This window comes from Ischnura elegans, chromosome 12 (genome assembly GCF_921293095.1).
Source record: "Ischnura elegans chromosome 12, ioIscEleg1.1, whole genome shotgun sequence".
Lineage (NCBI taxonomy): Eukaryota > Metazoa > Arthropoda > Insecta > Odonata > Coenagrionidae > Ischnura > Ischnura elegans.
This window is the reverse complement of record NC_060257.1, coordinates 48,335,999-48,362,552: the sequence shown is the minus strand read 5'-3', so window position 1 is coordinate 48,362,552 and position 26,554 is coordinate 48,335,999. Positions and strand designations below refer to the sequence as shown.

General features: G+C 39.6%; 1 protein-coding gene across 1 annotated transcript in view; it reads right to left on the bottom strand.

The window, feature by feature from the left end:
* Positions 1 to 26,554, bottom strand: part of LOC124169451 (fibrous sheath CABYR-binding protein-like) — a 42,801-nt gene that overhangs the window by 7,725 nt on the left and 8,522 nt on the right. Inside the window, exons 2-3 of the mRNA XM_046548064.1 lie at positions 2,710 to 3,822; positions 1,177 to 1,322 (exon numbers count right to left, since the gene is read on the bottom strand). Of these exons, the coding sequence (XP_046404020.1) occupies positions 1,177 to 1,322; positions 2,710 to 3,822 (1,259 nt within the window). The remainder of the gene's footprint in view (positions 1 to 1,176; positions 1,323 to 2,709; positions 3,823 to 26,554) is intronic.

Genomic DNA, 26,554 nt, shown 5'->3' with positions numbered 1-26,554 from the left:
CAGACCATTCACTCATCTATTGACTCCCTCATACAAATTTTTGAGGTGTACGAGATGAGATACGACAAAAAGTCATAGAATCGACCCCCTATAAAACCCTTCAAAAATGCTTTTGCGAAGTAGGGGCTCATGATAGGAAAGAGCTAACGAAAGAATCATTATGCAAATATTCGAAGAAAAGGCTGTTGTAGAGTCTGACTTGGAGCGTAGTGCTTAATGGCGCTGAAATATGGGCGCTGAGGAAAGAGAACGAGAAGAGACAAGCGTTTGAAATGTGGGTGTGGAGGAGAATGGAGAGGACGAAATGCCAGAAATGGTGGCAAGGAGCGAAAGATTTTAGATGAGATAGAGAAAAGACGAATCATGAAAATCAAATGGATCGACCAAGTATGTAATGAGGAAGTCCTAAGAAGAATAGGAGAGAAGAGAAGTCTCACGAAAACGTTCAACAGATTCAGGCTTTAATTGGTGGAAGTTAGACATATTTAAATAAATAAAAATTCGTAGCACTTTTCCACAAAATTCTGGAAGAGTGCTACGATCCGAATTGTGGAAATTTTGTGGTAAAATGCTACGACCTCACGAAAACCTTGATTAGAAGACGGAACAACTTTATAGGCCATATCTTGATACGTGATGGCCTGATGAAGACAATCGTCGAGGGACAAGAAAATGGCAAGAACGGAATAGGAAGATCTCGAATGAAAAATATGGAACAGGTAAAGAAGGATGTGAAAGAGAAGAAATACGTAGGTGTGAAAAGATTGACTGATAGGAGAATTTAGTGGAGAGCTGCGTCAAACCAATCTTAGGATTATTGACCACTGATGGTGATGATGAGAGAAAAGACATAACCTTTGGATTGAGAGAGTACTGAAGGAGGAGAGGATGTAGAACGCTGTGCTAGAGGGATAATGAATGTGCTAAATGGAATTATGTTGACGGAATGAAATTGAGGAGACCGTATTGCATTTTGAAGAGGGAAGTCCAAGATGTGAGTGGAAACCACCAGAGTGATTCTTAAATGCTCCATCCAAACCTATGTATTCCGGTTGAATGTTTTATAATAATCCTAATTTTGCGCCTGTTGCCAATTTTATTTTATCAACTCCATATTCCTGAGACAGGCTACTCATCCACGATGCCCATTTTGGCTTGTAAATCAAAGCCACTTACGTCGTTGTAGAAGAGTCCGCTTGGACACGCGAACATCACTGGAACTCCATTATCACAGATGAAAAATTCGCTGCAGTTGGTTTGGCTTCTGTAAGAGCCGTAGGCAGAAGAGCATCCTTCCTGTCCCTCAATGGGTGGGGGGACATCTGAAATGCAAAAAAATAATAGTTTTATTGCGAGTGTAAATGACGTTCAATAGCCATGCATTCGGTACATGCCCATCTTGTAAAAGTTTCCGTTACGGGGGTGACATATAATTTTTATGCAAATCCTTGGCATCATTTAAGATTTGATTTTAACCTAATAATTTTAACTGAAGTCGGAATAATTTTTTTGTAAATTTAATCCTACTTTTTAATAAATACTTATAATACTTTCTCGAGCCATGTTTACTGCACCTCAGCGTAATAAATGCAAAATTGCATATTTGGTATTTAACATACTCGTAGTAAAATGAAATATTTGTAGAAACTATGAGTATTTTAAATACTGTAACCGATCTATTCAACATTATTTTGCATTCTTTGCGATAATTTATATGGAATTATATGACGATATGGATGGCCAGAGATTACTTGATATACTTTTACTAATTCATTCCATTTATCGATATGAAAGTGGCAGGCATTATTTTGAAGATAAATTCGTCTGTCTTAAAGTTTTTCTTTCCTGAACATGTGTGGAAATATTTAGCTTACTTTTCACTGGTATGTGACGTGTCAAAGCCGATTATTTGAATTTCATCTAATCTTGAGAGTCACCAAGTTACGCCTACCACGTACTCTAAACATATCCAACGAAATCAATATGTACAAATTCATGCGTTAAACTACATATTGTAGGTTATTTTCAAGTAACTATGCAAGTAATATCTCCTACTCAATCTCCCTTCTGGTCGAAAAGCAATGATTTTGCAAGGGATGTGGTCCTTACTTAGTATCATAAAACGTTAGGGGGATTTATTAAGAAGTTCAAGTAGGTGCGTTTCGTGGGGGTTCAATTGGAGGGATCACATTTATTATAGTATCATCCGACCTCTTGGGGGTGGGCGCGGTTTAGACACTAGAACTCAACCTGATTCCTACAAAATTGGACAAATTACACCTTAGCGTAAAAAAACAAGCCGTGCGTACGCGGGTACTCTGTCGTTTGAATTCGCAGAACTTTCTATCTGAATGGTTGACGGTTAAAATATGATCTTTATGCTACAAAAACTAAACATACGTTTTGGTGGATGCAAGTCTTATGACTTCGCGGTCTGGTTCTATAAGTCAAAGATTTATATTAATGCTGCATCCTCTAGAGGGGTTGAAGTTAGGAAGAATTCAAGGAATGAGACGTCGCTGTGATGATGAGCTTGACGAAGTCCTGGGTTAAGATAGGGTTGGCAGGATTAAGAGTGGAATAATTTCGCGTCGTCATTGAATTTACGCGAGGTACCCCGAATAAAACCAAATTGGCTGTTCCCAGAGGAAGGGAAATTCAACCTATAGAACAGATGGCGAAATAGATTTTTCTCTACGTCGAACATACCTTCAGTGCCCCTCTGTCCGCAGTCAACGTTCTCTGGGAAGTCGCAATAGCTGTGCTCCTCCGAGAAGACCAGGCCATTTGGACACGAAGCCTCCACCACAACGTCGTCCCAGCAGTTGTAGTACTTGGAGCAAGACGATTCGTGAGCGAACTGTCCCCTCGCTTCCTTGCAGTGCACCAGTTTGTTCTCCTGCTCGTCTCCGCCCCCTCCGGTCGCTGGAGGCGAGGGCCCGGCCTCCCCTGTCTCGCCCCCTTCGGCTGGGGGTGCCTCTGGTGCCGCACCTTCCTCTGCCCCAGATGCTGGCTCCTCTGGTGTGGCTGGTACCTCTTCTGGAGTAGCTGGTATCTCTTCTGGCGTTGCCGGTACTTCTTCTGGAGTCGCTGGTACTTCTTCAGGGGTGGCAGGTACCTCTTCAGGGACGGCGGGTACTTCTTCTGGGGCGGCTGGGACCTCTTCTTGGGGTGCTACCCCTTCTTCGGCCGCTGGTGGGGCTTCGGGCGCGGGTGGCTCCCCTGTAGCCGGGATCTCCTCACCGGCCGGGGTCTCTTCCACGGGATCTTCCCCTTCGGCTGCTTCCTCAGCTGCTGGCTCCTCAGGAACGGGTGGAGCCTCAGGAGCTGGAGCGGGAGGTGCCACTGGTGCGGTTGGTGGAGGTGGTGCAGGAGCTTGTGGGAATTGTGGTGGGTAGGGGTATGCACCCGATGGCACCTGAATCCAGATGGTCCCGGGTCCTGCAGGATAAGCGGGGTAGCCCGTTCCCGGCGCCGGTGCTGGTGCCGGCGGCGGTTGTGGTGCACCGGGGTACCCAGGTTGGACTTGTCCACCGACGACTGCGATCTGCCATTGCTGTATCTGTCTCTGGAGTGCGTCGTTTTCCGCCTTAGTCAGGGTCCTGATTCCTGGGTAGGTCTTGAAGGGGGGTGCCGCTACTGGTACGCTGTGGAATTTCGCCGGTTTCGGGGGAGTGGTTCTAAATGGCGCGGAAACAGTCCGGACGGGCGTTGGTACCTTAGCATGGGCGACTGTTTTTGCTGGAACCACCCTCACAGCTTGTACTCTCCTCACGGGCGCTTTCACGGGAGGCTGTATCCTTGTACCGGCTGGGGTCACTGCTGAAAGTATAGAAAAAGACGTAAACGTATGTCAACATTAATTGACCGAGAGGTATGAAAACTAAAAACAAATCACAAATAAATCCGTTTCTGAAAGTGTCTTTTAAGGCACCTTACATTCAGAATTTTTATAGGATTTCCTTGTGGGAATGGTTACAATACATGAACAGCGATTAGTTACAGATTTACTGACCACGGATTTAATTTAGAGGATGTGCAATTATGACTGAATCTTCCAAACATTCCAGGGGAATGAAACACTTGAATACCTCCCTCCAATCGCATCGATCATCATTTTAATTATTATTGTTATAATTTAATCTGATTATTCTGTCCCTGGACCGTTTTGCCTGTGGAAGACGCAGAAAGGCGCAGCGTTTTTTTTAGGTTTTCAGGGACCGGAGGGGCAGGATTTTACAAAATGGTGAAAATCACACTCAGTTAGGATACGAACCCGCGAGTATTATTTTATGAACCTCATTAGGAAAAAACTTTTTCTTTTTTCGAAATAAATAATTTTCTTGATATTTTTCTTGCAAATTTATCAGACTCATCAAGCCATTAATTCTGGTTTATATTGAATTAATGAAATACTGTGATTATTTTTCCGTCCATTTCATTGACATAAATCCCAAGTTGAGCTAACTTTGCTTCCAAGTGCCTTTTGAATATAAACATATCGATCAGTCAGCTGAATGGGGATTGCAAATTTGTAACCTCATCAGGAAAAACAATTTTTTCTACATAAATAACTTTCTAAACAGGTGGATGATGTAAAATTTTATGTACAATTATAATTCGTGGTGCGCGACTTGGGTAAGATTAGTTGGCCAGGAGTTGACTCCTACGCCACCGGGGCTAGCAGGTAATGGGTAAATAGTAGCGCAGCAACCTATCTATAAATGCCCACTGGGTATTTACCCTGTCGACATCAATACCATTGCTGAGTTAACCACCGGATTGGTCATATCTTTAGCTTCCTCTTTTCATCCGCAGCGTACCTCAGACGTGCGTCAGTAAGCGTGGCGTGGATTCCGTTACTCTTCATCTTCCTCCTCTCACTAATGCGTGCCGGACTCACGCCTTAGTATACCCACATACAACCCTTTCTTCATTCTCCAAGTCCACCATCCCATTTCCTCGGAAATTTTCTTCGTTCTCCCCACCCTTGCCGCTTCCCACACTGCCCTTGGTCAACAATCTGAAGGCCTTTCCCGTCGTCGCTGTCACCTTGAAGATCCCCCTTGCGGTGTCAGTCCCGTGCCACCGAGTTCGGTTTTCGGTTTCGACGCACATGTAACGCAGACGGGAGTCGCCATGGAAGCGCGTGGATCGGATAAGAAATACTTAAAACGAGATTATGTTTCATCGTTTTCCCTCGGCTCATTAGATCGAGAATCGATTGATTGTAGTGTGTAAGATCAACTTGTTGTAAGATCATTTCTTCCCATCAATCCTTATGGGTGGTTCCACTGAGAAGTTAGATAAATGCGTATTCGAGGAAATTTCAATGCACGTTATCGTAATTTGATCAACTGATGAACCTTCACATAATTAGACTATCCGCGTTGCATTGTTTTTTAATTCGCCATGGAAGCGCGTAAATCGAAAAAAATGCTTAAAACGAGATAATGTTTTATCGTTTCCCCTCGGCTCATTAGATCTAGAATCGATAGATTGTAGTGTGTAAGATCAACTTATTGTAAGATATTCTCTTCCGATCAAGCTTTATGGGAGGTCCTGGTGAGAATTGAGGCACGTTTATTCGAGGTATTTGGAAGAGGCGACCGACAGCTGAGTTCATTTGCACCGTGAGGGAAGGGGTGGCATAGAAGAGTGGAGAGAAACCCGGCGTCGGCATTAGCCTGCTCTCAACGATAGGCGCCAAGGGAACCACGGCTTAACGTCCCATCCGACGGACGAAGTGTTGCGCTTGAAATGTCCTCCACACAGCTCTCAAGCAGGGATCGGACAGTATCTGAAAATTCTCTGCTGCTGCCGAGATTTGAACCCGGGCCCACCGGGTGGGAAGCCAACACTCTAGCAACCACACCAACCCGTTCCCACGTTTATTCGAGGTAACTTCAATGCATGTTATCGTAATTTTGGTCTACCGATGAACCATAAAATTATTACACTTTCCACGCTTTATTGTTTTTGGAAATCAGACTTTAAAAATCCAAGCCAATATGTTGACTCTTTTAGCAATGAATTATTAATGGTTTTCCTTGTAAATGATGTAAGGAATTCTTCTCCAGTTTCCCGCCGGGTCAAAAATCTGCGCAATGTACTTGTTTTACTGATAAACCGTTCACCATCTTCTTTGACTAACCGAGTAAATTCACAATACTTTTCCCAATGCTTTTTTAACAGCCTGTTTTTTTGTGGTAGTGTCATATTTCAATTGATAATCGAAACCTTATCCACGTATCTACGTCATCTCGGCACAGGACGTAGCTCTGTTTTTTATGTTTCGGAATGCTCTCGGTTCTATCTGCGAAATATCATGACATGCGAAGTAATTTACTGAACTCAAGGCCTTGGTACAAATAGTGTAAGCCAAAGTATTAGGAAAACACCAACTTTTTTAAACTATTGAGCCCGACGTTGAACGAGGACAGTTTATGCTAGTTGCCTGGATATTTCTTAACTTAATGCCTTCCAAGACTATTTCCTAAAGAGAAAAATACATTTTAGTTTCATTTGAGTAATGACATTTTCAATCCATGGAATGACATTGATTTAGGGACTCCTAAGGAGTTCCATCACGATGATTCAAGATGCGTCTATAATAGTTAATATCAGTATTATTATTTTAAATCATATTTTTGGCATTAGATCACATATATACTTATTTTTCTGTTACAGTTCATAGTGATGCATAACTGAATCTTTTATATAAGAAATTACCCAGAAAAAGCGCGTTTTGATTGTCATCTTAATCTCCATCTGTAGCTGAACGGAAAAGCAGTAGCTTCGGTCACCATTAGACACGGTGCCGGCGAGTAGGTAGTCAATTGTAAAATTATCGAGCGTTAAAATCTCCACTAATTAATAGCTACTGAAATGCCAGTACAACCCCGTAATAATGACATCTTGGATTCTGAAATTGACCGCAAGCGTCCTTTTCCTTATGTTTTATATTCCGCTTTCCTCTGTAGTGTCTCATTAAAGGTTGTCCACAGAATAATTGAGGTTTATTGTTATACCCAGCAGAAACCGCGGCGCGAGTGTCGATGGTTCGTGAGATACATTCAATTCGATCTTCATTGAATGGAGAGGATTATCATGTGGTGAAGTTGTGAAGAATCCGTCTTATGAATGAATTTTGATCCAAATATTTCGAAAGTATTCATAAAAACTTTAAATCTAATTTCAATACGGAGAAAACGGTGCTGTGTATAATTTAGCTATTATTTTCGTTTAAGGAAGTTTGGGCGACAGAGGCACATCAGTGATAAAATTATGATACATCGGTAAATGAAATTGTCCGTACAGATTTTCACATGAATTGTATTTTATACACAAAATAAATATTGTAAATTCCATGTTACCAGATTTAGAATTTGATCCATTTTATATTTGCTTTGAGGTTGTAATTATCAGATGACGGAGACGATTTCTTTACATTTTACTTTTTATTTTTCCAAATTTAATTGTACATTTTAACAAGTTCAATTTGTTCCAGACTTGCACCTCAGGATGGCTCTGTGGGCGGAAACTCGTCATACTCATTAATTATAAAAGTGCAAATTCATTTTATTTCAATATGTTTAATTTAAGTAAAAACAAAATTCCAATCGTAACTAATAAAGCGAAATTAACTAAAAATGCTCATGAAAATAAGGGTTATCATTAATAAATAAATGCGCCGTTAAAGTAAACAAATTTTAGCCTTGACCATTCGAATATTTGTGGTAATGGTAAAGAGTCCGCGAGTAGTTTTTTCAATTTACGGCTCACAACTGTTTCAGGAGTATTAATATTTAATTTACCGTGTAAGTAATCTTCCGTTTCTCCTTAACAAGATGTATACTGCTGTGGAGACGGAATGTGATGAGTGTCATTTCTCGTGTGGCATCTTCTATCCCATCTTGATTCGCGAAAAATATTTGGGGAATCATTGTGATGAGGAAGAATGCGGAGTGGCTGGCTCATCACATTTATCATAATATGATTCACTCCTCGAGTTTACATTATCGCGTCTTCCACACACGAGTGTGGAAGAAACAAACAGAAGCCCTTAACCACTCTTGGAAGCGAAACAGGGAAGGACTCTCGGGCGAAGAAAGTGCCTCGGAGGGCAAGACAAATTAGCATAGTAGCTTTTAGCGAGACGGACGAGGGAAGTGGGTAATCATAAGGGAGAGCATAAGAATATAAATGGATATGTAAAGGGTGTGGAATTAATCAGACGGGATCCGTAAGCATCGATCGTATACTTTCTTGATAAGTCAGTACATACAAACACTGCGCAATCCCGAACATCATCAGATAGCCGGCGTTGATAATTCGTTCATCGGTCATTGAACCCTCTGATTTTTTAGTTGGCTATTTCAGGAGGTGACCAACAACCAAGATCATTGGCGCCATTAGGTATTTTCGGAGCTTAGTCGGTATTTTGCGAACGGCTTTAGAAATGTAGACAGAGGAATGGTCCTTTGAGGACCAAGGTTTTACGTCATACATAAGCTATCTCCGGCTCGGAGCATCAAGCTATGTCCACCCGGGACCCCATTAATAGCTTTTAATAAAAGATAAATATTCCGACTTAAGGACTTCTAGCTAAGAATGAGTTTCAAAGTTGACGAAGTTGAGAAAACGGCTAAAGATAGGAAGCACGCAGTTCGTTATTCAATAGTGATATCAGTATTTAAAAATGACTCTTGTGTATTCAAATATATCTTAATGGGCTGTGAAATTACAGTTAACAATGTGTATATATTACGATATTGCAGTGCTAACAGACAGATAACACATGTGTCGAAAGTATTTTAGCTGTTTATTTTGACCCTTGCCGTCGTTGTATGCGAAATTTTCGTTTTCTTCGGAATTCCACCTCGGGCCATCGGAATGGGAAACTGACTGATGGCCACGGCCCCAACTTCTTTTGTAACGTCACAGATAAGCAGTCCATGCTGCATCCAATCCTTTACAACTGTTTTAAATAAAGTAACTAATTCGGTTGAACCGTCTAAATCTAATTCATTTAAATCTGTTTATAACTTTTTCCAAGTTTTTTTAAAGAATATATTCATTTTTATGTAATATCGATTTGGTCTTAATTTTTAATGCGTCATAATTTTTTATTATAGCCCAGTGTTTGGTATTTTTTGATCCTATTTATTTTGCTTGTAATTATTTATCAGACTTGCTTGTTAATAGATTTTTCCGTTACAATGCCAATATGCTTATGAGTAAAAAATGTGTTCCTAACGTCTTTACTGACGCAATTATAATTTTTTACCTGAATGTGACGTCGGCGTCGAATGAGAACTTCTATGGAGATTGAAGTAATGCAATTGTTCCTTTAGCAGTTGTAGTCACTACTCCATTGGCAAGGCTCGGGAATCTTGCTAATACTTTTGAAGTATATCATATACACTACAGTTCTTCATTTATAAAACATAAATAATTAAAGGAATTTTTATCATGACCTTTTATCGAACTTTTCTGGCGGACACATTACAATGAAGCGGTTGTTTTCAATTAGTCAATGAAATTAATGAAGAAGAAATCACCAGCGAAGAAGGAATAATAAAAGTTTATATTAATTTTCCTCCTCCTTATTGAATAATCCAATCATAAATCGTAGGCTATGGAATTTCAATAATAGGAAGTGATCCAATGCTTGAGTCACGCCTATGATGACCCAAGTTTGACTGCCGACCGTGAGACCGTTCTTAGCAGAAAGAAGTTTTGTAGCCTTTACTAACAGATTTTTGGTTCTTGTTTAGAATTCTTAATTGGATAAAGGAATGGGAATCCAAAGGATAGGATAAACGCCCTTTGGGTCTCTGTTCGGCTGTGGACATATGGATGTTCCGTTATGTTGAAATTCCTATCGTTTTTTAGCACTATCTTATCGAGGAAAAACGGGAACTGAATCTCCCAAATGTTAAGGTCATTTGTTACGACGGCTGGGCGAATAAAAGAGGACAGCATATGAACGACTTTAAAAGTGTCGACCGGCCGAAGTTTATGGAAATTGGCGATAGGTGTCAGGACGACCGGTATTGGCGGGAAATGGAGGGGGTGCCATGAAAGGACATAAAAATTGTGAGGCGAATTTGGGTGTGCTAGACTGCTGGGTAGGAACCGGGGGATGACGAAGCGGGGACTCGATTGGGACACGGAAAAAACTACATTAACTCGCTTGCGATATCCTCATAACTTGGGATTTTCGACGCTGCGCTACGTGTTAAGGTTCTGGACGAAATAAATAAGGAGAGAAACCGCTAGCGAGATATATTAAGTGATGCAAAACTTGTTTAATGATGGCCAAAATATACCATTCCCTATCGGGGTACCCTTAATGTTCCCACCGAGAGAAAATCATGACACCACAGTTGTGATTTGTATGCAGAGCATTAAAATTTATTAATTATCTGTTGGTACGGTACAAGGTACGTTTTTCCTTTTAGCTTGTGGATGAAAATGTTTCGTGATGTTTTTTCTTTCGAATTTGAGGAAGAAAATGCTATGATAGAAGCTATTAAACATGTACGATAGATATGTTTGAAACGGTAATTACTTGTTAACGTGAGAGCCCTTACCAGAGGCCGTTAACGTCTGTACCTCTTCTGTGCTCCTATAGTCTTAATTGTGTCGTATCATTATCGTATAAATTTGTGCAATCTAGTGGATTCGATTGCAAAAGATAAAATATCCCTTGCACCGAGTTAGTAACGAGGAGGTCCTAAGAAGGGTGGGAGAGAGGAGAAGCCTCATGAAAACCTTAATAAGAAGACGGAACAACCTTATAGGCCACATCTTGAGACATGATGGTCTGATGAAGACAATCGTCGAAGGACAAGTGGAAGGCAAGAATGGAAAAGGAACACCCCGAACAAAATATATGGAACAAGTAAAGAGATATGTGAAAGAGAAGAAATACGTAGGTGTGAAAAGATTGACTGATAGGAGAACTGAGTGGAGAGCGGCGTCAAACCAATCCTAGGATTGTTGACCAGTGATGATGATGATGATGACCCTTGAATTGAATTTTAAAAAACTGAATTCATCTGCACAGGAAATTCATTGATTAATTGATTAAATTAATTGATTTTAAGTTTGGAAAGCCGAATTTTTTATCAATAATTGTATTGCTGTATTGATCACCCTACTTTTAAACTAACCGTTTCATCGATGTTTTAAGTTTGAAGGTATAAAGAAAAAATCATGAAATACTTCTACCAAGTGTGAAGTCTACCAAGCACGGGAAGTATACCAATAACGAGATTTCATTTCGAAATGACAATTTCAATGTCTGCGTATGTCTTTGAGGAAATATTCCTTTTATATGGTTCAATTGGACTCTAAAATAATTTATGTAGGGATTTGAAATTTTTCACCTGAGTTAAAAGAAGTCAGATTGGAAATTTACTGTTTACTAGCTTGGCATTGCCAATAAAAAGTTTCGAGGAAGGACGGCCATTATATATTCAAATTTTTGTCGCTGGAATATAGGAAAAGTGATTTTCGATATCAGTATTTTGCTTTTGTGAATAAAAGAAAAACATTTCTATTGTGAAACATTATTAACGTCTTAATAATCTTGCTGGCGTCACTGATAGCAACAGGGAATCTATGGGTACTAATATTTGACAGCAATCTTATCGACTAATGTATTTTTAACCTCTGAAAATTATGTGTCGATAGAATGATTTTACGTACTACTTCATCGGCTAAATCATAGTTCGAGTGGAAGGAAATTCAGTTTATCTTTTTTCTTCATTTTGTTCAATATCAGAATATCTCTTGGACTGTAGAAATAATGGTTAGCATCAAATAATTCTGGTTCATTTTCTCCATCGTAGGTTAGCAAAATTAATTGTTTCGATAAAAAAATGCTTGAAGATGTGGTCATTGCCTTTTCGATGTCGAGGCCTTAGAACTTGAGGAAGGGAGCGTAAAAATGGTAGCATCATCCCGGGCCTCGATTACCTTTTATGGCGAATGCACATGCCCAAGGCCGCACGCGTGTGGGATTGAAAATCTGCTTCCCCAATCCGCCCACTATGCTTTTATTTCGAGGGTGGTGACCAGCGGGGAAGGTTAACGACCTGGCCAGGTGTGGGAGGAGGGTGTCACCAATTGGGATGGCCGACACTCCGTCGCTTTTTGGGGACTTGGAAAATGGTACCTCGCAGAATGGTAAATGGACTCTATCTATAAGGGCGGGGTCGAGACTTGTTTGCTGAGGTGAATCTCTGCGATTTCATTTTTTGGTGAATAAAATTTGCGAATAGAATTTGCGAATTTGTTTTTACGAAATGGTTTCAGGTTTGACTTGGTGGAAATGTGATTTAACCATTGTATTGTTGTTAAATTACGATTTATAGTTAATATTTTATCATGATGATGTTATGGATTAAATCTATCGATATTAAACAAATTACTAGGAAGAATATTATAATAAGAGAATGTTAAAACGAATTCCATCATTATTATTTCTGTACTTGTCAACGTATTTTATGCTTACTTCTTATTTTTTGGTTACAATTTACTCTCGCAGTATTTTTCGCCATGCATAGATTAAAAAAAAAAGGAATTTTATATTTGATGAAACGATTATGATATCACGATATCACAATGAAGCAATTACCACGATATTTTGGTGATCCCAACATACCACCTTTACAATGAGAATGCAGTTCCTAAACAATGCCCCACCCAGCAAAGTGTAGACTGCGCTCTGTATTACGAGAAAATCTTGGCGCAATTTTGTGAATTTTGTACAACAATATCTAAGTTAGCGTAATTATAGGTATTGTTCCCGCTGAAATTGGTACAAACTCTGAAAGAGATTTAGCGTTCTAGTTATTGTAATATTATTTTATGGTTTATTGTATTATGATATTTAACCCTCAGCTTCACCCCAAATTACCCATATTGGATATGTCCCAAAATTACCCACGTTGTATACGTCGTAGTTTGTTTTTCCTTCAATGTGGCCTGAGGAAGAATGTTGGCTTAACGACCTGGCCAGTGGCCAGCCTCGCCGGCCTCTAAAAAATTTCCGCCACTCTACCGAGAAAGGACAAGTCTTAACGTCAGCCTGGTCATCACTTTATCCTCCGTGTTTTCCTGTCACTACAGCCTCACGGAGGATGGGGAGAAATTACTTATGTCGTTCTCCTTGGCGAAAATCAATAAGAATGATCTCTTGAGTTGAACTTCTTGAAGTCTCTTGAGTAGAGACAATAGTTGAAGAAAAGGGTAGCGGAGGAGACAAAAATTGGAGGTGATTCGATATGGTAAAAATTTACCAATCGCTTGAGGGATGGCATTTTTTTGGAGCATTATGCTTTTTTTTACATGTATTTTCCTAACTTGCGTCGTCAGTTTGTCTTTTTCGTCGATGGAATCTTTTAACTGATTTTTAACCCACTTCCCGTTGTCGGATCTGGTTGAAAATTTCAGAATACATCATAGTCAGATGATAATGCCTTCTTACACTATTCCTAGGACTTAAGAAGCAGTATAAGCAACATTTTTTGACAATTAAACTTTGAAGCGAACGCTCAGCTTCAGGTTAAACATTACAGAGTAGCAGTGATTTCATTCTTCGACCCTTGGGCAGATCGCACGACCACCCGCGCCTTAGTCTAAGAAACGCACCCGCAGGATTTGAATCTAAGACCTCGGAATACTGACGGGCCCACGGAGGTCGGCAGAGGGCAAGGCATTTCATATTATCGACACAGTTAATTCAATTGTAAATAATAAAATCTTTTGTGAGCATATTATTGGTCTATGGCCAATTAGTTTAGCACGAGGAAAAAATTAGAATCTCTTTGCTTGGGTTATGACTCGGCCAGGCAACTAAAATCATCCCCTGTACAACTCTGTGTTTGTCTGTAAGTTCTGTCCGTAGAAGGGAATAAGAAATTGCAACTGGCGTCGTTCGGTGTTGCAACCATAAAAAACTGTCTTGAGTAAAGTAGTGTAAACAATGTTTAAAAGAAAAAGGCTTTAAATAGAAATTTGATGCAAGAAGGTCATTACAGACTGATTTAGAAATATCATAAAAGTTATATCATTCAATACAATAAAATATATTACCGATTATTTTCGAAACAATATTTTAAGAACAATTGCTCATCCAATTTTCAGCGAGCGAAAATTAATGTTGAACCCGCCATGCCATAGGAACGTGTCGCACGAAAAAAAATCGGGCAAGAATAAATTGAATTCTTCAATAGCTCATTACGATATAAAATTTTTGCCAAATAATCTTGCCTTCGGAACCACGATGTTTTTTACCAATAGAGAGCAATAATGTTACTCTAATTACTAAGTAACCAATAAGTATCCAGCTAATGAATGCACGCGATAAACTATCTTCGATTTATTTGCACTATTACGAATGTGATACAAAATAATGAGTAATTTAAATAATACGGCGTTTGTTGCTACACACACTCCCCGAAATATTTCTTCTATTTTGATGTATTTGAAAATTTTACGAAAAAATTTCTGGCTCTATAAAAATATTAAATTAGAATTTTAAGAGGCACTTATGGGGTTAAGTGGGGTCACCAATCCAATCTTCCGTGTTTTCCCTGAGCTTATAGTGTCTGCGGAAAAGAAGGAATCTCAACTGTCGTCTGGTTGCAATAAACAAGGCACTCTGGAGTAGGGTGAGAAAAAATATAGCATTTAGACGTGGAGGTTGAATCTCATGCCGCTTAAGAGAGAGCATAATTTTTCCTTAATAATTTACATAAAGGGATGATCCACCTTGCCGTGGACGCGGGAGAATGTAAAAAGTCATCGACGAGATTCTTCAGGGACCGTTGACCTTCATGTAGTACCCTTCGCACATGTCTTATACATTCGTATTGAATGTGAATGTTTGCATTGCGACTCGGAATTGGCCTCTGGTCACTGCGACTAAGCAGCATCATAGAATGACCAAGTTGGTGGATTTATGATGTCGGGAAAATTCTACCGTGCGCAAGGCGATGTGAGAGTATTCCAAAGAAGAAAGTTTGCCGGTGAAGGCGTTCTTTTGGGCCGTCAATCTAAATAATAACACGGCGTCATGGTGGGGTGAATTTTTTTCTTAACGATCGAGGTGGTTCATTTGGTTATTTGATGCATTCGTGCTAGCAGTGGTAATGTAATACCTTACGTAACTCCGTTTTGGCTTTGAGCTCAGTTCCTTGAACTCGAAGATAAATGTCAATCCGATATAATTTGAGAGATGCTTCAAAAGATTTTATCGCTCGAATTAAGTGCGGTGTGCGAATCAGTTGACTTAACGGGTAAGAAAATTTGAAAGTGCTTAAAAGGTATCAATTTACTCGGATCACTAGCAGGAAGTTTAAAAAAATAGCGAAAATTTAATTGTCAACGTGAGTCAGGGGTTTAAGAAATTTTGGAGCTTAGGGAAGTTGATATCACTTGATTATAATCACGCACAGAAAAGAAATTGCTCTTTTTGTCACGGACGATTAAATATCTGTGTAATTAGATGACAGAATTATATTAAACTTTGCTAAAACCCTTGTTTTTATAAAGATTTCATATGATTACGTTTCTAATATGTTCTATTCATAATGCGTACGTGTATCACTTCAAAGAGGCATAATTTCCCTCTTAGGTAGGCGATTTTCGATAGATTTGTAAATCTTTGGTGAAAATTACCTGTAGAAATCATGGAAATAATTTAGAAAAATGCTATTTTCAAAGTACTTTCACTACATTATGATTTGATGTCTCTTCTCAGTCTGGTCAATAATTTTCAATGCTGAAGTTCATGAAAGTCAAGAAAAAATTCCTTGTTTTTTGTTGAAACTAGGTTTTATTTATAGTAGCGTTCATTTATACTCTTCCACAAAGATTCAACTGGTAGTGTTAACGCACGTATGAAATGAGTCTTTTAGACGAATCATAATATTATTATGCTGGAAGAATTTTTTTAACAAAAGAACCTCAATAAAACCACTGCCTGGCGTAATATTTTCACGTAGGTATTCCCTTTTGAATCTCTCACTGAAGAGCCCATTTTTTTTGCCGTGCAACAACTTTAAATTCTGCACAAGACCTTAAATTTTATTTACGAGGGACTATATCTTCCTGCTTCTCGCACATTGGTACGGTTCTTTTACGCGCTCATTGATTTATGGGAGGGTAGCCCTTTGTACTGAATGTACGGCCTTTTCTTTTACTCAGCTTTAGCCTCCATTTCTCTGGCTCCCTTACGCTACTGTTCATCTTTCTTTAGGGTCCCTACCTTTTCTGTATACATTGTGCAGTAATCATCTAGCTATCATCCTTTATTTCTTATTCATTTTTCAATGTTAAAATATCTTTTCTCGTCAATTTTTCACTCAACCCAGGGTAACGTCCTCTGGATAGTCTTGTGTATGATGAATAGCTCATCGAGTCGCCTTAGCGTTGGGATCATGATACGCAGTTTCTCGTTTTTTGGTGTGTGAGGAAAAATCTGCATGAATACATGCCCATTTCCCCTTACGGCTGGCAGTTTCAAAAGTGTTTAGTTATTGGTGTTAGGCCTAGGAAACCGGTTCCGTTTTCATGATATTCCCATAATATCCTACCCTTGCGCATCTAATTGACTTAATTTGCATTCGTGTACTTCTTCGTGCACGCTGTCACGCAGTTAAGACTCTTAGCATCCCTTCTGTTTTAAAGCGCTTTGTACTTCATTCCAGCACTTTTTCAGTCAACCACTTCCTCTCACGGCGCGAGCTCAGCCATCATAAATCAGTTTTAATATTCATACATGTAATGCGCTGTTTAAACGTGGAAAACGGAGGAAGCGCGCGTACTCTTCACTTGTTCCTCACTAAATCATCCATAATAAATTATTCCATGACCCATCAGCTCCTCACAGTATCTTTTCTACTTTTGCCATAAGCTTTTTTCGAGGGTCCTGTACACCCACGAATTTCGCAGAATTTCGCGCTCATCTTAATTCATACAGTTTTTATACAATCCACAGTCTGTGAGTTGGTATTCACCACCGTATTTCTGAGTGGGATGGAGAACACTTTTGTCAGCTGCGACCTTCGCTTTCTTATATAGCCCCTTAATGACCTTGGATGCTCATGCTACATGCAACATTCCTCATTCCTCCTTACATTCAATGGGCTCCTACCAATATTATCGCCCATCATTTCGTTATTTGCAATGGATATTATTTTTTATGAAACCTATGTTTTCATTTCTCGGTCACTTCCACTTTTTATGCACATTCCTGTTTTTTATTGACTCTTTAATTTAATTCCTCGTTTTAATATTATTCGTAATACTCATTTATCAGAAGTTATATTGGGAGCACCTAGGCTTCTCTACGGAAGTGAGGCATGGACATTGACAGCAGCAGAGAATTCGAGAGAGGCCTTCGAAATGTGGGGCCGCAAAATACTGATGAGGATCAAATGGTTCAACCGAGTTAGTAATGAGGAAGTCATAAGAGGAGTAGGAGAGAAGAGAAGCCTTATGAAAACCTAGTAAACTCGATTTTTAACTGTTTACCTTATATTTTTCTCTTGTCTATAGTTATTTTAGGGGAATTTCATTTGTTAATATCGTCAAATTCCTTGATATCACAATTTTCTTTAGCATTTACACTAAGTTTCTACCATTATTACCTTGATATGAGCGCTCATATATGTTAACTTTTTATTGGAAAAAGATATCCAATAAGCTTTCAGATGCTCGAGATGGCTCGGTGTAGTTCATTTGATACGCGCAGCTAGGCAGGACGAGATTCTTTCCACGAGAAAATATTCGCGGTCAAATGACTGACCTTGTGACTTGTCAACCGTCAGTGCAAAATCAACTATAACGGGAAATCGTTGGAACACATTTTCTATTGTGAGATCATATTATATGATTAGAATAAGGTTAGTGTGGAACAAATGAACTGGAGAAAGGTATTCTAAGTCACCTAAGCTGTCTGTCTAGATTGAAAGTCTTTGGTTTAGGTTAGGCGATTAGAAATCATAAATATATAGGATTTAATCATGAGAACCATGGGTCGGTGACACGCGGCATAAGATACAATTTCTTGTGCCTGCATTATTAATATTTATTTATAATTTTGTAATACCCATTGTGAGATAACGTGTTTTTATCTTTACTTTTACGTTTTTGAATTTCAGTCGTTATCATAATAGTTAGTGTAGCTTCCTATCTACAGTACGCACCTACACGGACTGTAATTTTATAAGAATTTACGAGAAACTACAAGCATTCGAATCCCACGGTGCTTATCTGCGTTGAAAATTCTTCTATTATTCTAATTTATGTTTTGAAGTCTAATTGTGTATATACTGGAAGTTTTTGTATTTCTTCAATATTCATTATAATTTCTCATTGTTCTATAATTGGAAAACCAAGATATTTTTTTATTTCTGAAAGTCTGTAGGACCTTGAGGGTCCACGACAACAAACTTTTCTCGTTATTGTAATTATTATTATTATGTTATACATGATTTAAGGGCAAACGGAGAAGGCGCGGTGAATTTACTTGGTTTTGTAAGCAGGGATACTCCCGACTGGGATCAAACTCGGCGGGAGAAGAAGGGCTTTCCCACGGTCAAGGTATCGCCTGGAACCCCTCCCTCCTCCGGACCCAAAAGCTCTCTTCCACGTTCACCCACCCACCAATCCTCCTCCTCCCTCCTCTCTCTTCCTTCGCGTCTTCAGCCCCGACTCGTTTTGCACCCCCCTCCTTCGTCCTCTGTCACTCACTCATTTTAAGCACCACGATCGAGGCCTGAATGCCTCGGATCTCATTTTCATTTTGCCCGCGCAAGCGCTCTTGCACCCTCCCCCACGATACGAATCTCGTGACGTGCATTTCCGTTCAGATACACAATATCGGATGGTGGAGCCGTGAGCGCGTAAAAGAATAGCTCTCAGTCCTGTAACTTAAGGTTAAGAGGATGCATCCCTATTTTATGTGTGACGCAAAAAGACCGATTTATGTCAAAAGTTAGCTATACATTGTGGAGAGAAATTGCGTCACGAAATTTAAACCCTGGATGGCTCATACTTGTGGGAACTAAAATTACGTATGATATTTAGATCGAAAATGCACCATTTTTAAACTCAAGAAACTTTGAGCCAAGAGCTCTGATTGGCCGTGAGTTTGCCCTGTTGTCGGATGCTTTGGACAACTCATGACTTCGAATGCTTTGCATGCCGGAGATCACGATGCATCCAAGGCATCCAGCAACAAGGCAAACTCGCGGCCAATCGGAGCGCTTGGTTCAAAGTTTCTTTAGTTTAAAAATGGTGCGTAATAGGGTGCTAAATAACATTGGTAATTTTGGTTCCTACATTTGAGGGAGGCGGGATGAAGGATGTGGATTGGAGGGATTCTGAGTGAAGCGAGCATCATCAGTACCATGGACGGGATTATGGAAATGAAGATGAAAAGACTTTCTATTATAAATTGTTTATGTAAGTTTATTAAATATGTGTGAGAACAAATGTAAATAAATATGATCAAAAGAGGCAAAAACCAAAAGGTAAACCCTTCATATATCTGAGGAATGAATACACACGCTCTGAATACTCCCTGGAGTAGACGGAACGTGTTTTGTTTCATCTGCTATGCAGGGTGAAAATTTCGCGACACAATTTTTCTCCACTTTGCATATACTAAGGATGAAATCGCTATGAAAAAATCAACTGGCTAAGCCGGTATTCGGACCTGGGTATTTCGATTGCCGGTCAGGTGTGCTACCAGTTACACTAGTAATACATGCTTACTATAAGCTTCGTTAGGATAGATCGTATCCCGGTGCAACACAACTAGTTTTTATTCGTTTCTGGCGTCTATCAGACACCAAAAGTGAAAAAAAAAATTTTAACCTGATGCGGTGAAAAAATATAGAAACGCGACAGTGACAATTTCAGAAGCACAAAATGATAAGATACACTGAATTATACTTATATAGCTATAAAATATGAAGAAGACAAGAGGAGAAAACAGCTTGACGTAAAATACACACCGCACCGCTAATCGAGGGTTGAAGTTTGCAATTCCATCACGTTTTACTTTTCGACGCTGTATTGTTTCAACGTGGTTCCATTAAATTGGGACATTATGCACATATCTCTGGTATTCCATAATTATTCTAGAACTATTCTCCAGAACAAAATTTAAGTTTCCGCGCGCCCTTGCCATTGAAAATCGTTGACTTGAATCGATTGACGGGGAATATTGTTCGACTCCCAAGCGCTTGGAGCCAATATTTCCTCCGCATTCAAATGGCCGAATCTATTTCCTGGAAAATTTTGGCGGGACGTTGCGCACTTTTGTGTACAGTTAGCTAGTCGCCGTGGCGTGCCAGCACGAGCCAGTGGGGTCATCCACCGTCCTGGGACTTGCACGGACCTCCTTTGTGGCAGGCGTGACCTCAGGATCAAAATCGCGCCGGGGGAAATGTCGGACACCCGCGAAAAGGTTTGAGCGCTATCGCACGGTAAACAAGTGAGCGCTTCCCCGCGTCGAAGACCGCTTTCCTGGATTAATCGCGCCATTCGTGATGCTGACGGCTGCCAACTTTTGCCAGCACAAACATATGTACTCACTCGCGATTTCCTCAAGGTCGGTGTAATGGATGCCAAAATGTCAGACAGGGAGGGACAAATATGTGAGAGAGGGAAATGGGCTGCCACGACTCGAAAAAAGTGTGTAGTGGTGAGGTAGGCTAACAACGCGAACGTTAAGAAATATCTTAATAATAACCTATTTTTCTGCTGTTTTCTGTTCTATTGCCTGCTTGCATGCATAGCTAAGAAAGATGGACTTTTTTTGCTCTCCGAAAACTTATTTTTCCCATTGATATTGTTACATAGACTTAGCAAGCACTACGGGTGAAAATGTTTGATTTGATCGTGATATCAACCCTGATCTTCCAATCTCTGATAAGTAAATTTACCATTTGCACTAACAAGCCTTCCAATTGATATCAAATATCACCAAGGGAGATAATGTTTCTCGGAACTTTCATTGGAATTTTTTTCCTGATAGATTTCGTGAAGGTTTCGTTAAATTCGTCCGTAACTTCTTGCGAATGAAAGCTTCTATTTTCAGGGCGACGGACGCATTGAATATATGTCGTATATTCAAAACGTGCGTTCCGGCCGAAATTTAGCAGTGTACCTGAGGAATTCCCGTCAAATTTAGGGCGTTTTTGAAAGCGCCAATAATCTAGTTAACTTAATTTTAAGTTCACTTGATGACGAAGAAAAACGATCTCATGTGACAATTAACGAAGTACCTCCAACGAAGGAGACATGTAATGGTCATCGCCGAGTTTATGACTTCAGCACTATAGGTACTGTTAGATATTCGATGCTCAATTTACTAATTCGGCGATTACCGTCAGATGTCTCATCTGTAGGAGGTAGTTATTCAATTGTTATAATATGAGGCCGTTGTTTTTTTGTCATCAAGTGCACGCGACATCAGACTAACTTGCGTATTATCACTTTCGAAAAATTCCTCAATTAGGCAATAAAATTAATTCCGACTACGGGGCTTTATTTCTTATTTTCTTCATTTTCCAGCATTGCTTCATTGCAATCGAGGCCAGTTTGTGAGCTAGTGTCGACAGCCCACTCCGATTAGCTTGCTTAAACCACTGCTCCAAGAGGAATCCTCAGGAATTTCTAATTAGAAATAAATATTGTTCATAAATATTTTTATCATTGTCGATGTAATCTGTTGATATATATTTCATTTATTCTGGGATATTCTAGATGGGGGAAGATGGATTGAGAGCTGAAATATGAAGAAAATAATCGAAAAAATTGAAAAAGGAAACATTCATCATTTTTTAAACCAGTTACGGAAACTGATCACCCCAAATCTACCTCCTTGCCATAAATATTCAATTTTTATAACCCGTTACAACGCAAAAACCTGATTAGAAATATAAATGCTAAAATAATCCTTTTCATCCCTCAAAATTATCTCTAAGATATAAAAATAAGAGGGAGCTTTACCCTGAAAATGGTGGGTGATGGAGGAAACGGATGTCATTTTTGGATTATGGAGGTCATTTAACATTAGATTCAACAGGAATGGCATCAGGGCTCGAAAAAAATATTTTTTGCCGTCCAGTGTAATTAGTATGCGCGGTCGTGGAGATAACTGGAATCAGTCGCACGGAATATCGGGATAAGCGACCGTGGCGTCCCCAGAAACGGCTCCAATACTCTCCCCATCTTCTGGCCGGTTATCGCGGCGGCACATCCTCACCACACGACCTCAGATGCAATGTGGTGGACGCCGGTGAGCCGCTAAGCAGCGCCTTTGATGTTAAGCCGGTGAGAGCGAAAGCGAAAATTGTGTGGAATGAACGGGCAGCACAATTTCACGCCGACAAGACTAGAGACGCCGTTGTCGGCACATTTTATCCTCCTCCATGTGTGAAGAAATTCCTTTTCTCTCTCTAGATACCACCCTGAATCCACGTCACAATGGAGGTTTACAACGCATCCATGTTTTCGAGCGTCCGAAGTCTGTTTGCAGCGAGTGAGAACCGCTTCATACTCGTTCGACCTTCGCCTCCACTTCGTGACGACGAATGAATGGGTAAGTTCTCACGGCCGTTTGTTAATTTAAATTTTACGTTGTGATAAGTATGCAGTTCATTCATTCGCTGTAATACAATCATGAGATTGGTATCAAGGGTATTACATAAAGGAGGCGATAGTTCGTCCCGTTGAAGGTTGATTTTTGTTCCATTCTGGAAACATTTAATCGGCTCTGCGGCGATGAGGTGACAATGATCCATTCCTTCTTAATATTTATTATGAACCTTATGAACCACAAAGATGGCGTCTACTGGCATCAGGATCTCAAAATTTTCTTCGAAAAACATTCAAAAGGTCAAATTCGTCCAATTTTGTGACGTCATGTTCAGGCATTTCTAGATTTTCTTCAAAACCAGAAGAATATAATGAATACGGCTCTATAATATTAAGAAAATATTGTTGTAATTGATAACCTATTCTTTATCATGATAAAAATGTTCTATCCGAACCGGCCCCGTATTTTAAAGTCGGAAATGACCTTATTGTCTTTCAATGTCGGTACATTTCAGTGAGTGACCATTTTTCACTAACTTCCTTGAAGTTGACATATTTTCTTATACCCGATATTATTATATTCATTAATAAATATTTGAGCATTGATTACTTGCTTGCCTCGGTTTAGAAGCTAAGATTTTTACAAGCTTGTTTTTTTTTAGCCAAAACTTTTGCATAAAGCACATTGCATACTCTTCGGTAATACATGTTATACCTTTTATGAAATGAATGGAACGATTCGCCTTCTCTTATGAAGAAGTTAAAACTGTGTGTGTACCTTATGAAATAATCAAATGTTTGGGGAATTATGAATAGAAGAGTAATTTTTCAAGACAAGACAAATATAAGTTCAAGAACTGACGTCTGTTTACTCATGGAATGTCACGCCTGTATTACCGCTAATGTAACTTTTGTGACACCAATACTAACCAACCTGAATGATAATGGTTTCAAGACTCTTCCATTCACACATGCTGGGATATATTTACCTTGGCACGTCACTAGAACACTACTCTCGTGCCAGATGTGGTAGCAGGCTTGATTAGAATTCATTAGGTCACATAGAGTCTTTCCTATCTTCTCGAGGTTTTTAGGGCAGCCTAAAGTTATTGAAATATTTCCACCTTTTGATTTTTGCCGTCCTATCTATTCGCATTCATCGAGGTCATCGCTGTGTGTTGTATTTCGACACTACAGTGGTGAGTCAGGATGCACGAGAGCGTATCTGCTTTTGCAGTCGTTGTTCTACTCAATGGCTACCGGCCGGAGACGGTTGCATGCGTACGATTAGACTTTAAAATGTTCATGTGATGTCATTCTCGCAATATTATTTTATTTTTTTTCGGCTAGAACGAAAAAGTGGTAAAAAAATATGTTATTTAAACTTATGAGTGAGATCTTGTTGCGGCTGTCGTTCAGTCAACGCGTATTTCAATTAAAATTAAATTTATTTGGTTTAACGGTCTTTGATCTTTAGTGAGAATTGACTTTTGGGTAGGTACCTTTAAATTGCCTCTAGAAGGCCCTTTATTCACCTTAGAAAGATTTAATTTCGCATGATCAATAGTGCAAACTGAAATCGAATGAGATAACTCTGGAGAATAAGGAAATATGTTTTCTATTTGAATGCACTCGTTTGCCATACATTTAAAATAAACTATTTATGAAGAAAATATTGGATTCTCAGGCACCTAATCTGATGCTGAACATTATTAATCGATTTAAATTACCGTAAGAAGATTACCGTAAGCGGTTTACTTTATAGGAAATGCATTGGTTTTTTCCCAGAAGTTATTCATAATAAGGCAAATATAATTAACCAAATTGTATCCTCATTGAAGTTATTTCATTGCAGCGAAATTGAATATTGAAATAACTGCTTATTTTCCCCAAATTTCAATGGTTTTAATTACTCAACTCTTTATCTCATGTTCTCTCTGACATCACATTACTGCTGCCTCGCCCTTAAATTATACACAGCTTACTTTCTCCTTAACTTAAGGTTTTTATTTTTATACGATTAATTCAATATTGAGAAAAAAATTAGGGTGTGACCATATGCGAAATAAAAAGCGTCTTCAATTAGTCATGGCATTCATCTGCGGAATTATATGTGAAACTTCAGTGTGAGCGTTTAGCGATTTTATCTTCCCCTAATCTACCCACGCATAGGTCGAGGCGTCTAGCCCCAGGTAAAATGAATTTGGTCAAAATAGTCGGCGCGGTGAGTCACAAATGAACGTGATATTTCAGGAGTTGATCTGACCTTTATCTCTCCCATGCGTGAGCCATCTGTTTACATCATTAATAAACATGGGAGTTGGGATTTTGGTAATTTCTAACTCAAGCATAATGGAGCTGTTTCTCATATGATTGTCGTATGATATCTCGTTTATAATGTTCGCTAATGCGACAAAGAGATTCTATAATTATATTACATTATTTACTAATGTAGTGCTATCAGGCCACCCGGCGTTGCTCGTAAGGATAGTACCATAGAGTAATTATATACTTACTCAATGATAGTACTCAGAGAAGCCGGAAACTTTGAACTTGGATTTCATGATCATATGGGATTTTAATGTTTCCTCTTTGATCGTGTCAAGAGGTGTGCCTTCCCGACGGCAGGATGTCCAACAGCAGAAGTTGTATTACATGGCGTAACAAACTGTGATGAGATTACGACGCAAAAGACGCGTTGGACGCAACCGAAAGTAGCAATACGTGGTTTAAGAGTATGAGATGCATTTATGTACTAACTTTGGTTTCAATCCGTGTAGCCGTATTGAAACGCATGGCGATCAGACAAACAGACATCCTCTCATATATATAGATCATATTGGAATTCCTAGGCATAAATGCCAATTTTTAAGCTAGGTCAGAATCGTTTTCACTCAGTACCCTTAGTATTTATTTTTATCCACCTACTAAAAAACAGCGCGTAACACTCTTCATATTGAGTATCACAACAATCAACAGTGGTACAACGACAGCACTCTTGCCTTGGATACATTGTATGAATTAAATACAGATTTTGGGTCAGAATACTTTTAGTAATTTTGATATTAATCGCTAATAGTTAATAGCTAGGTTGATTGGGAGTATGAATGCCCTCGATACGGAAAAATATCGTAGGTACCTCGTCTTACTAAAAAAAACTCTAGTCCCTTGACCCTTTGACGAAGAAAATAAATTATATTGGCGTCCTCATATCGGCCATTATCGTAACATAGGTCCCTCCGCTTTTTCACCACCACAGTATTCATGGGAAGTTAATTTTATTTTCGATTCTCACAGTCTTATACATGTTCTCGGTGTACTTCGTTTTCTTCTAAATTTCCAGAGGCATACATGGGTTTTCGCCGCTTGCTGAAAGTTCCCCAGCCGACCTGCTCCATTATAGATGGCGTTTTTCGTGAGATATGACGGCTCTCTTGGGGTCTCGATGCAGTGCGCATGTTACAGCGCCTGCCGCTAACGTTCGTATGGGCAGAACGTCGTCGTGCGGCCAGCGCCCAGCGTAATGTATGCGCTCCTCGGGGCTCGGAATGAAGATCTGCCGATATTGGTGATGCAGGTGACCGGGCGTTGAATGGGTAGGTGCTGCCCCAAGGTGAAGGTGCCCGTGAAAGTGGACGAAGGCTAGGCGTAGTAGGGGAGGGGGAGTCTGTAGAAGGAGGTGGGTTTGCGGAGGAGGAGGACTGAGAGATATCGAAAGTAATGCTCAAGTCATCCAAATTTTAAACCTATTTCTATATCAAATAAGTATCTATTAAAGAAATAAATTGATAAATCTGAGGCTTCCAATAAACAAAGTGAGGCATGGACAATGACAGCAGCGGAGAACACAAGGATAGAGGCCTTCGAAATGTGGTGTGGTGTGGGGGATGATGAGGATCTAATTAAACAACAGAGTTAGTAG